At 43.7% G+C, this 13,461-nt stretch overlaps 1 protein-coding gene across 1 annotated transcript; it reads right to left on the bottom strand.

Moving 5' to 3' along the window:
* Nucleotides 1–26: 26 nt before the first annotated feature.
* FUCA2 (alpha-L-fucosidase 2) lies at nucleotides 27–11,639 on the bottom strand. Its single transcript, XM_055714957.1, has 7 exons — nucleotides 11,221–11,639; nucleotides 8,136–8,323; nucleotides 6,155–6,494; nucleotides 5,343–5,553; nucleotides 3,754–3,944; nucleotides 2,402–2,510; nucleotides 27–959 (listed from the first exon to the last, which is right to left on the bottom strand). Exons 1-7 carry the CDS (start codon nucleotides 11,448–11,450, stop codon nucleotides 819–821), a joined length of 1,410 nt encoding a protein of 469 aa, XP_055570932.1. The 5' UTR covers nucleotides 11,451–11,639; the 3' UTR covers nucleotides 27–818.
* Nucleotides 11,640–13,461: the final 1,822 nt, after the last annotated feature.

Raw genomic sequence — 13,461 nt, 5'->3', positions numbered from 1 at the left:
GTGATTATGTCTACTTTTTTAAAAAAAAAAAACCAAACAGTTGTCATTGAAGTATGTGTTTTGTTTTATAGTCCAGAAGGCACTCTGGTAACTGTGTAAAAACAATAGCTGTAAACAAAAGTCAGCTTTAACCATGTAAAATTATACAAAAACAGCAAAACCACCCTCCCACTTTACCTGCATCCCAATCATGGATAGTATTACTCAAGACTAGGAACATGTAACAATGATTTTCATGATAAGAAATGAAGATATGTGCATATGCATTGCCTCCATGCATTTGTGATGAATTCCTGACCTTTCTAAGACTGTTCTTGCAGGTCTGTTACCCTACGCTGCTGAAGCTGCCAGTTGTTGCACACAACTGGAAAAAGTCTATTATTTTCTCTAAAACTGACAGGTTTTAGTGTATGGTTTTGTAGAAGTTGTATCCCTTTTTTAACGTAAGAAATCTGACTGACTTATGTGCATTTGGACACTGGCATGAGCTAGCTTTTTTTCTCATAGCTTTAAAAATCTAGTGCCTCTTTTTTTCCCACCCCATACTTCACATCACATAACTTGGCAAGAAGCTGATTAAGAGTGGAGAGGTCAAGGTAAATGCTCAGTTTTTCACACAAGTTCAAAGAAACAAACTGTATGCAGAAATTGAACTATCTAGTGCTACATTTCATGTGAGGTTCATTCCATCCTTCGATAACCCGCCTTTCATGAAAAATGTGAAGTTACTGATATTTCGCAGTCAAGCGAGCAAGAGTGAGAAACCGGGCAAAAAAAATCAGTGTTCCGTACTACCCAGGGCTCCAGCAGTGTATGGCTCAGTTTATGTCAGTCAGTTGTAAAGTCCAGCCCCACTGACATGGCAATTCCTTAGGACTTAATTGAGGTAGAGCTATAACAATTCCCTTTTCTCCCAGTGCAACCCATTTCAGCAGTTCCTTGTAGCCAACCAGCGTCACCTGAGATAGAAACATACACTAAAATTAGAACAGTTCTTTTTCAAAGTGTGCAATACTGACAAAAGAAACGTCAATCCATAGCTACCTTACTATCCAGCTATCCTTGAATGCTAAAAACCAACCAAATGAATGACTGTTAAAGGTAATGCAAAAATACTTGCAAAGTAGGTATGTAAGTAAATAAAGCTGGGTCTGGAGAAGTACTTAGGGCTGTAGAAGGCACATAAACACTTTTCAGAAGTATTTGGGGTAGGATTTGGGCCTAAGCAGGGATCTAGGTGCCACAGTATGCAGCTTTGTATCACCTGTTTCTGAAATGCCCGTTTCCCATAGTAGAACTTGAAGTCTAGGATGAGCGTCACTGTTTCTTACAGAGCACGGCCAGATCTCAAACAAAGCTGACCTGAAGAACCCCTCCACTAAAACCACACAAATAGGTTTTATGGTGAGACTCTTATACCAGCTGGTGAAATGCTGAAAATTGTGGAGCAGCTGAAGACTGGTCTCTGCCACTGATGAACATTACTCTCTTGTGTACATACAGTCTAGATGCCTCTCCAAAATTCAAGATGCATCTTACCACTTCTGAAATTTTTCTTTCTTCCTTATCACAGAGCTGCCTTGGCACTAATTAATTTGCATATGGAACTAGACCAGAAGAGGCAGTCCAGAAACACCCTTAATGCATTTCAGCAGCTAGTAGACATCCAACACGTGAGACCAGAACAGAGCTAAGGCAAAGTGAAACCCCACCTTAAATGCACAGTGTGGATATCGAGTCCCAAGCACCAGCTGTTCCACTCCATTGGGGTTACGCTACTTGCTAGGGCAGGTGGCATCTGTGTCCTCAACTTCTGACCACCACTTGCTATAAAGCACACACCTAGGGTCATACTGACTTACTGTTTAGCCTCCCTAGGCAATGAAAACTGTGTGCTTTCCCTTTGTGCAAGGCTTTGATTTGAAACTACTGCACTGTTACAGCAATTACAGTATCACCAAAGTCGTGAGAATGGCTATTTCTAAAGAAAGGTCAGTCATACCAAGGTAGTCTACATAGGGAAACAAGCAGGGTGGCACAGTTCTTTTCCCGGCTGCTTGGCCTCTTTTTATGATCCTTAGTTTGCAAGCTAAAACACAGCCCAGCAAACAATTCAGTCTAACTTTTGTTTGTTGGAGAAGAACATCCCACTGGGAGGACTATGGCAAGGACATCCCAGAACAAAAACAAACATTTTGCTGGGTCTCTTCCAACATACTCTGTCCCAAGAGCTATGCATTCCCAAAGATACCAGAAACTAAAATAAACACGATGGAACATGGTAAGTCCTAGAGGCGTTTTCCTTCAGGGTATGTTCATTTCTCACTCTGTGTGTTAAAAACTAAATTGTTCTGAAGGGAAAGGGGGCAAGTGGAGATGCTGGAGGGGTGCTGTCTTTTACCTGTGTTTCGCCAAGCTTAGCCCGTGGCTCACCAAGTTCCAGAGTCCCAGAGCCTGGCCAGTTAAGGAAGACAGCATTGACTTTGCCTTCTTTAGGGCTGAAAGTATACCTGGTTGGGAATGGGGAACAGAAAGGCACGTCAGTTTTTCTTTGTAAATTTTCTGAAGTTATACATAGAGTGCTTTCAAGACTGGAAAAATGGATTTGAAAAGCTGGCATTAATTACATTTTTGCACACATAACCATCTTTTCAGACAATTTATACCCTTTAATAAAGTCCTGTTCCTTGAAAATACGTTCCAACAAACTAGAGGTAATCAAGAGTATTAAAGAACTGAATTCAGAGGTAAACATCTGTAGTAACTTCAGCAAGCACCTAACAACTCACTGCTGCGCAGCCATATAGGAAGGAGGTACTTGCAGGGCAGGGGGAATCGTTAACAGATAGTTCTGAGTTATATTCAGAGCAATATGGTAATTCACATCTCTACACAAACATTCTACCAAAAAAATAAAGAGTATGCACAACAATAGAGCCTGGCACCTTGCATAGCTAGTTTTTTAAAAGTTTCATTTCAGCAGACATTATCTACAGTATGTCCTTAGAAATCTTGTGGCATACACTTGAAACATGCATCTCTCCTTCCTTCCTTTAGTTACAACTTTTTATTGCTCTTGGAAGTGGTTTTACTGAACCGTCAATGGTTCAGCATTTCAAGGCTAAAGCCAGATAGCCAAATCTTTCTGGGAACGGGAGTAAAAAGGCCCACTGAGGCAGAGAAGAGGGTCAGGACCTAAACCCTGATGGATCATTAAGGCATTACAGCAGCTATGAGGCACAAAGGCCTCATAGGAGGAGAGTCCAGAGACTGGCTGAATTTAGCGGCCAAGTAATTGCTGTTATCTTCCCAAGCATTTTTACCTTAAAAAGAAATGCAGAATATGCTAGACTGATTTCTAGTTTCTTACTCTCCCCTCTTTCTTTCTAGAGTGACATCAAGTATTCCATAGTACAGATAAACACTTCATAGCAGTTTTATATTTCCAGATTTATAATTTTTGTTTATAGTTGCTGTTGCCAGCTACACTGAGAAGCACAAGGTCACTAAGGAAATGCTTGCAACCTTCCCTTCAGCCTCAGCATCATCCCAAAACTATGGTCTCTCATCACCTACCTACATTTTTGTACACACTTTTATATGCAGTTACTCAAACTGACAAAAGAGTTCATTTTGTGTGCTGTGAAAAAAGTAAGCTGGTGATTCCTGTAACATCAACTCATTAAGAATTTTGAAGTTCCACATACCCTGCTGCTGCTTTACACAGCCTAGATGTGGGTTCAATAGCCTTACCACACTTCTGGTGTGACCGTGTCATTCTGTGCTCTCCATGGTTTCGTTCCATAGATGGCTTCCCCGTTGACTTTCAGCCAGGCACCCATCTGCCTCAGACGCTCCTCAAATATAACAGCAATGCGACCATCGTGAGTGGGCCCGATATTCATCAAGAGATTTCCTCCACAAGACACTGTTTCTACAAGTTGCTGAAATGTTTTTAAACACATACACAGAGCATATGGTTACAGCTAATGAAATCATACATTTGAAGTACTTTCTAAAGTCTGCCATACTGCTTGAGAACAATTAACTGAACAAGTTATGTTACTGCTGCATGGTTAGACTTCGGGGTTCATCCCAAGAGTCAATACAAAATTTAAGCTCCCATAAAACAAAAACTCTGCTATCATTTTTTTTTAATGGCAGAATACAGCTCAAAATACATTTTTGCAGCAATATATCTGGCTGAACCTACATAAGAATCCTACAACTTTTTTAACATTTTTACTTTCCTAGGAACTTAATGAGGGTTTTAGTGATAGAATGGGATAGCTGATTTCTCTGCACAAAAGGAGAATAAGGCTAATAGATGCTACTTCATTTTCACTGAAGCTAAGAGAGGCAACTTCCTCCTTCTTCCTCTCCCTATTTTACGGAGACATCTGTAAAAGGCAAGGAAGCCTTCTACAGAGTCCATAAATATTTGTGTTCACATCCACACTGCCCTCCAGAGATCATGTACTGAGCTGCACACATCTGAGGAACAGACAGCTAAAGACAAGCTACTGAATGAATTTACACCTTCTGCCTCTAAAAGGAGTTTACTTCAATTTGAAATTATCTTTCTCAAGGACAGTACTAGGAACAGATTAAGCAACAATAACAAACAATATTCTCCTTACTAGCTGAATTTTGCTTTTAAATGCATTTATCAGATAGATTGATCAGTCTTCCTTTCATTCAGTTTTCCAAAGCTTCAAATCTTTTTGAAATACTTTAGACTAGCAAAGGGAATCTGTGTTTAATTAACATCAGCTCTTTGCAGCTGTTAGTGTTTACCAGTATGTCTGCAATAAGTGTATAGGGTTTTTTTGTTTAAATGAAACAGGATGAAAGGGAAGTTTCCTGCTACAAAGTAAAAAGACTATTAAGAGTTATAAACTGTTTGTAGCTGGAAGAGAGAAAAGATGTAGCCTTCAATTAGGCATTCCTGAACAGGAGCTGTGAAACTGCAACTGTTTACTTCTCATCAATTACAGGTGCGGTTACCAGGAAAACTTAGTAGAAAAGGTTATTATGGGACTGTCCAGAACAGTCCTTGGCCAGTTGCTCACAGCAGAAACAGCTTCTAAGAAACTGACTTAATTTTTACTAGATAATTTTTCTCTTAGTCATTTCTATGAAAATAATAAGAACTACATGGATATTCCATCCTGCCAGTGTTAGGCTGCAAATGAACAAAATGCTTTATTATTTCATTGATTCATTATTCAGTTAAAATATTTTTTATAACAATAGATACATCATTGAATTGTGCTATATAACATTTCAATTATCAGGAGGGAGAATCAGAAGTTGCAGGCAACTCCTTTGCCCCACTGTACCTTCACCAAGTCCTCGATTGTAAGGTAATCATCAAGCTGTGCGTTCCTCCTGTAGCCCCACGACCTTTTGTCAATAGTCATACAGTTCTCCCACTTGTGAGGCAGGAGGTGGCCAGGGTTATAACGGTCACTACAAGTGTAGAAGCCACCATGTGTACAGATGCTGCCAACTCCCCAACGGTCATTGGTCACAACTGTGTCCTGGACTGGACTAGAAACAGAAATTTTTGTGAACTTTATTCTATAAAACGCAGTCACAGCCACTGTAATCCTTCCCACACGCACCCCTCCCAGAAACGAACATTTAGGATGACTTCTGTACTTTTATTACAATTAAGTGCAATTTCAGGAATCCTGTTCTCATTCTTTGCTAGTAAGAGGTCTGAATTGGCATTTTTTAGGCAAATATGCTCCAGACTTCCACAGGAAGTCTGCCAGAAGTCAGCCAGTACTTGACATCTCCTGCCAGATGTTCAGTCTGTGATGACAACAATGTACCCATGTTATTAAATTATCCTGCTATCCCTATCTATCAGTAGACAATACCTAGGGAAGAATATGATTGGGTAGAATAGCCAATACCATCTTAATTGAGTAATTTGCAAATGTGGTAAAAAAAAAAAAAAGTTTTTTCTAAAGCAAGCTTTGATATTTCGAAGAAATACAGACCTAGATTCTGCATTTCAGGAAAATTAGTATTTAGTTAAGTCCTCATAAGCAGAGGTAGTAAGCTCCACAAAATGTACAGAAAGTGAGACAAACTAGACACAGCAGCATTTCAGATCAGGAGCTAAATCAGCACCATTATGTACCTATCATTATACAGCCAGGCCAAGAAACCAGTGCTGTTCCAGTAAGTATCCGGCGCATTTCCATCCCCATCAGACCAAATTATTTCTGGCTGGTACTTGGTCACAATTTCATAGAGTTCTGGTAACGATTTACTGGTTGGAAACATTCTTGTCTTAAAGGCATTGGTGGCATCTTCAAGGAAGAGAGGATTAAACCATTCAAACAGGGAATGATACAACCCAAAACGCAAGTCAGTCCTGTTTCGAACAGACGTCGCCAGTTCAGCCACAAGATCTCGTTTTGGTCCCACATCAACAGCATTCCAGTTCCAAGAATATTTGGACCCCCACAAAGTAAAGCCTGAAAAGAGAAAAATGGGAGGATAAGAAAGGGAAGCAGAAGAGGGGAAGTTCTAATCCCTCTTTCTGGAAAGCAGTGTACACGTGTTTCACAAAAAATAAACATAAAAGTCATCTATGTAATAATATTGTTAACATGGTATAAAGTATGCCTATAATCCATTTATGCACAATGATAGTAGTCATAACATCAAAACACCATGCCAGACATGTTTATGTATTTTTTTTTTATACATAGACATATGCATTTATATTTTTCAGTTTTGTAATGCTTAGGATAATTATTCCTTTTCCTTTATTATTCTCTCCATTCATACGTCCCAATGAAATTAACCAAAAATAAAGCAACTTTCAAGGCATGTACATTTCTGCTGAATGCATCAAATGTGAACTGTGAAAACACATTCAACAACTGGAAGACAAAATGCTTTCTCAGTTGCAGATCACACAAGCTATCTTTCGCATTCAAAGACTATTCTCTTCCCTTCTGTTTACATCTTATGCAAACATTCACTTTTCATTTGTCTTGACATTTATAACAGCTCAATCAGCTACTCAGTACATGTATACAAGCAAAGTGCAAAAACTCCTGAAAGAGCTTTTAAAATACTAGCGTTAAATATCAGGAGGGATTTAACATTTCAGACTTCCAGCACAAGCACTTACAAGCACTACTGCACGGCAGACTTAGACTGCTGCCACAGGAGCTCCACTCACACCTTCAAACTGTTCTATACACATTGTCTAATAAATCTTGCAATATTTTCGTGAACTGGATATGTGTAATTGTATCAACTAGACAAACAAGCTAAAAATTCATGCCCAAGGCTATAGGACAGACTAAAAGAATCATGTTCCTTTTGAAGTCACCGGGAATTATGCCACAGGCATCATCAAGACCGAGATTTTATGTGTGTCAGAGCTGAGATTAAAATTCACAAGTTACGAGTTGCCAGTCTTGAACCCACATCTCCCCGAAGACCAACAACATTCACTAGATGTACTGTCATATCACATCTTAGTATTTTATACTTTCTTTGCTACCATATCTCCTTCCAACTGCTTTCTTTTTCTTTACTTTTCTCTGCAAAGCGTCTTACAATTACCATGCCAAAAATCAATCATAGCTGTGAAGTTACAGACCTGGTTGAAGGTTTTGGCTTCTATGCACTGCAACAGGAAGTTGTACATTTTTAACTCTGAAGTTGACTCCTGTACTAAATTCCCTGGAGAAACCTATGTAGCTCATTAACTGCCTGTACACAGCAGCTCTCCTTATGTTAAACAGTGCAAAATTAACTTCTGTGGTTCCTTGAGCAATAAATTGCACAGCAGCAAAAAGTAAAATATGGCTGCTGCAAGAAGCTCAGCTGCCACCACTGCTTTACGCTCTTACCTACAGCAGCAGAACTACAACACTATCTACTTTTCCTTCCATGCAAGCTTCACGGCCATAGCTTTTGTGTAAGAGTCAGGAAATGCATGCACATTTCTTGGGTGGTTTGTTTCCTCTCTGGCTGGGTTGGGGCAGGTAAGCCTGCCTGGCTTTCTCTGTCTCTCTCGGCGGTGGGAAATTCACCTGGATTTTTATTCTGTTGACAGAAATGCAACAATTACTAACATTCACAAACCTCTCCCTTACCTTCATGATGTTTTGAAGTTAAGACAATATATTTTGCACCTGAAGCGTTCAGAATATCGGCCCACTGGTTGGGATCAAAGAATTCTGCTGTAAACAGTGGCCCAAAATCTTCATAACTGAACCCAGGTGGGTAATTTGCCTCCATAAATTTCACATAAGGCTTTCTCTTCTCCTTCTGCCAGAACCACCTACAAAATACAGAGCAAAACATGTCTGCCAGTGTATTTTTAGACAAAGGAAAGAGAATTGAAGTCAGCAGCTGCTATTTGAGTTCACACTGGGAGGCACATGCAGTGGAGGTACATGACACCTGCAGTAAGACAAAATTGCTTCAGAACAATATTAATTATCAAAGATTTCCTTTTCTCTGTCCTCTTTTCCCATGCTCTACCTCTTTCAAGCACTCCACTTTGGAAGGGTCCCAGGATTTCATTTGGAACAATGAATCAAAGCAGCGACACTTTGAGAATGAAAAAACTGCAGTCTTGATCAGTACCCAAATCTCAAAACCACACTAGAGAGCACTGGTAAACAGTCCATGTAAGCAACTCAGGTAGCACGATGAGTGCACATTTTCTGGACTAACATAACTCACCCTCCTCAAGTCTCACACATCAGCCATCAGGCACCTCTGCTCTGCCCCCAACACTGCAACTCCTGCAACCCATAAACATGCAGGCCAGCAGCTTTACCTCTCCACTGGTCCAGACCCCTCTACGTCAAATGCAGCTGAGTGACTTCATGTGCGAGCAGATGGCCATGGCCCCAGAGCAGGAGAGAGCAGTGCTGCAGCCACAGCACACGTGAGGCTCTGAAGCAAAGGCACCCTACTAGAAGGCATGTCCTCCAACAACCACCTGACTCTGCAAGAACCCCATACTTACAAACGCACCTCTGTCATAGGCTCTAACATCTCTTTTTGCATTCCACCTAGCAAAGAGAGGGACAGCTTCTATCCTGTGTTTTGCCATGACAGCGACCAGTATTGTCACTATTCCAACTGGTCTAGTCCACAGCAAGGCTTGGAGCTCTGCTGTGGTCCAAGTGTGGTCTCTTACCCTCATTATGGGCAGAGACCATAAATCACCAAGAGTACTATTTATTCCCAATCCGCTCCATCCCTCCCCTACCTAGCAATGAAAGAGGAGCTCCAGAAACAGCACCTAACAGCCCTCAGTGCATGAACAGCCTTACTGCTGGAGACCTCCTAACAACAACATATGTTGTGACCGCTAAAACTTACGGAAAAAAGGGTCTGAAAGCATTCACATTTCTATAAATGAAGCGAAGCAGCAAAAATCCTGTTGGCAAATTTAGATATAAATGAAAACAAACTGAAAGTGAAGGAATAAACCAGGCCAGAACCTCAATGTTTGAAATGTGTTTCTCTCTGCTGTCTTGAGCTGGACTCCAACCTCAGTTCTGTAAGACCACAGTAACTGTATGGATATTGTAACCTTCCCAAACAGACTTTCAACATAAACAAATATGATCTCTGGCAGCAAACAGGGAAAAAATCTAGAAGAAAGAGGCAGAGGCAGCCTTCCTCATTGAAAGAGCCTAGGGAAAAAAAAAACAATTCTGATTTTTAAGTATGTAACATCCTTGCTTCTCTCCCTTTGACACATGGTTTGCTAGCATGAGCACTTCTACTCTGACATCATTAGATTCTAGAAACATCCCGTCCAAGGCTGTGCAGCTCCAGGGAAAGGAGGACAGGCTAGGTGATACTAGAGTTTATGACCCTTCATTTGAAGCTGCTAATGCAGGACCTCAATCATCTGACTGCACATGCTGCCAGAAGGCCCTGAAGCAGCTCTATACTCATATGTGGCTAAGGATAGGAGGCCACAGGAATATAAAACTTCATCAACAACATTAGAGTGTTTTGGGGTCTTTTTAGAAGAACAACAGATAAACACTTGATCCTGACTCTGTGTGACCACTATTGGAGCAACAGCACTCAGAGTAAGGCCTGAACGCAAAGCTAGCTTCCTCCTGCACCCCCACTGCGAAAGTAATTTATTAGTAAACAGAGCCCACATTAAAAAACTGCTGAAACCCTTGAACATAACTGCGAAGAAAACAGAGTAAATGTTGTCAGAAAACAGTGGTTTGTTTATATCAATGTTGGTTTGTTTAACAAATACTGCATTTAAGGTTTACCATAGCTCTGCCACAGAGCTGCTGTTACTTCATATTGTAAATGATAACGGGACTCACTTGAAGCCGTACAGGAAGTATTTGGTAGAGCACGGAAAGGAGACAGCAAAAAAGTGCTGACAGCCCAAAGGTCTGAACTAGTGAGCACCCACAAACTAAAGGTTTTATTCAGCCTTTGAATTAAAGTTATTTGAAGGATCAGAGGTTTAGGCTCTTTAAAGTGGAAAGTACTCTTTAATAACAATAATAATAATAATAAAATAGAAGAAAACCACCAACAGCACAAAACGTGCACAAGAAAAGTGCAGGCAGTTTGCCCAGCAAGGACAACAGTGGAGGGAGTGATGGGCTCCTGCGCTCCCCACAGAGAGTGCCCCAGCACTTCAGCAGGACTGTGCAAGGCTTCTCCGGAGGCCAGGAGAGACCCAGTGCCCGTGCCCGCGCCCACAGGGCCTGGGGAGAGCCCCTCCATCGAAGCCCTGCAGAGGCCTGCTGCTGCCAGCCACCCAACCGCCTCTTTCACCAGCGCTGTGGGAAGCACATCTTTCAGCTCTACGAGCTCTCTACTCAATTTGGTTAACGTTAGCCAACAAATTCAAGTTCTAGGGCTGGGCAGACAGATGGTCAGACATACCAGAAGCACATCAAACTGCTTCCTGCCTTAACGGCACCACGCAGTCCATGGCCTCAGGTGGCCATAAACCTCTTCCCACGCACCTCAGCTCTGCAGAGGGGCTTTAAACCCAACCACCACTTCAGGTTGGGGACACCAAACCCAGCCCCGCCTGCCCGAAGCGCTGCTGCCCGAGCAGTGCCCTCGGACCCCCAGGAGGCCCCACCCGCAGCAGCCACCTCAGCACGACCCTCCCGCTGCCCCACGGCCTGCCAGGCGCCGCCGCCGGGGCCGGGCCGGGGAGCTCACCAGAACCACTCGCTGCCGAAGCTGGGCACCGAGAACACGCCCCAGTGGATGAAGACGCCAAACTTCGCCTCGTCAAACCAGGCGGGCAGCGGCCGGGCGTCCAGCGAGCCCCAGGTGGGCTCGTAGCGGGGCCGCCCGCCGCGTCCTGGCGCCCGCGCCGGCAGGAGCCCGGGCGGCCCCAGCAGCAGCAGCAACAGCAGCAGCGCGGCGCGGGCAGGCGAGCCCGACATGGCGGCAGCGGGATGAGGGAAGGCGGCTCTTCAGGGCGGGGGTCGCGGCGCTGCAGGCCGCGGCGGCGGAGGCCGCTGGCCGGGGGCACACAGGCGGGGCGGGCCGGGGCACAAGGCGGGCTCGGGCTCGCCCCGCCCGCTCCTCCCGAGCCCGCCGCCCTCCGGCCGCCGTGCGGCCCAGCCGTGCCGCCTGCAGGTGAGGAGCTCCGGCTGCGCTCTGCTCTGCCCCGCCCCGGGCGCGGCCCTCCCCTCCGCGGCGCGTAGAGGGGCGCCAGCTGCTGGGGGCCTGGTCCCCTTTGCGGCCGTGGCTGCTCGATCACGCGTTGTCACCTGGATTTTAAGGGTTTTAAGAAAACGAAGGAAGTGATCTCTGCCTGGCCCAACATCCCACCGTCCTTCTCCCGCCCCAGGCGCTGCCGGCGCGGCCCGGCGTGGCCCATCACTGCCCCCCTCCTCCGGGGAGCACTGGCCGTCTCCTTCAGTGCTTGCTTGAAAGCTGCCAGCCGGGGTCTGCTGGGCCCGCAGCCCGATCCAGGGTACGGTCTTGGATCTGCAGCCAGGGCCTGCTGCAGTGGTGACCTGCTGGTTTTGCCCTTCCCGTCTGCTTACAACCACAGGCACAGCTTCCCTTTCCCCTTTCCCCGCATTGCTTTGCAGCTCCTTCCAGCCCACTGGTGCATGATGGCTTCCAGGGCAGAAAGATCCCCCAAAGCCTGTTAAGGAAACGTTTCTTTGACTATTAGAATGGCTTCAGAGGGAGCCTGTGCTGAAGCTGCCTCAATTCAGTAGATGACACTTGGCACGTGTGCTGTGGATAATAGGTGGCAGACACAAACTTTTAAAGATGCATCATCTGGTGCTTCTCGAGTCTTTGCTGATGCCCAAATTGTGTATTTTTGCATCAGACCCTACCAGCCAGGGGATGGCCTTTGTGAAAATTTGTTTTAATCAGCAAATACTAACTCTCCAGAATCATCACCACGAATGGAAATTTCTTTGGCAATCTCATCAGAACAGTCAAAAATGAGTGAGCAGGCAAGTAAATGAATGAATCTCTCTCCACCTGGGAAGCATGTATACTTTACTGCTGTTCTATGGAAACAGAATTTCAGTTTCCAGAGCCATTAACCACAGCTGTTAACATTTAATCCAAAAATATTTAAAGGGCTGTGAAAACAGGAAGTACCTAATTTTTTTAATGTTTTCATTTATATTCCTTGATGAGTGTGTTAAGTTACAGGCTGATAAGAAAACATTGTGACTTCCATGGTGTTATTCTTTCTGACTGACTGTTCACATTACTCTGACTTAAAAAGCACTTTGATATCACAACGGGAGCCTCTTCATATCTCTTGTACATTCAGTGTTGACCTACTTTATGTATGTCTTCTTTTACCTTCACCCCTTTAGATGTCACTTTGCTTGTCAAAAAGAATACTTAAACAGCTTTGACCTCTTGCTATGGTATCTTTTCTGGTTTATCTGTGGATTTCTCATGTTCTTTTCTTTTTGATCACAACAAAGGACTGAAGACAATGAGCAGCTCCTTAATATGGGAATTCTGAAGCAGAGTCTCTGAACCTTATTGTGTGTAGCACACCAAACTTACAACTGCTCTGTGGTTCCAAATGCTTTGAAGGAAAAATGATTTAAAAAAAGCTCAGGGGTCGGACCCAGAGCCCACTGACATCAGTGACCTGCCATAAATTAAAAAAAAGAAAAAAGAAGTAGAAACCAGTTCAGTAAACAGCAGTCATGAGTACACTTCTGATTAAAGCATAAACAGGTTCAGAAAATGTCACCAGCCCACACAAGCACAGCTACTGAAATCTCCAGTGAGGGAAAAGGTCCTCAGTGTACAGACACATCTGTAATGATGCAAGCTGCAAAGGTTAAATAATAAAAATAGTACACTGTAAGATTTTGCGAATAACGCAAGGCCACTGCCTGTGACTCCAGAAAGCTCTCTGAACTGGGGTACAGGGTGCCTGCCTGCACCACCGGGCCCCCA

The sequence above is a fragment of the Falco cherrug genome, chromosome 6, assembly GCF_023634085.1.
Source record: "Falco cherrug isolate bFalChe1 chromosome 6, bFalChe1.pri, whole genome shotgun sequence".
NCBI lineage: Eukaryota > Metazoa > Chordata > Aves > Falconiformes > Falconidae > Falco > Falco cherrug.
This window is presented reverse-complemented; position numbering and strand designations above follow the sequence as displayed.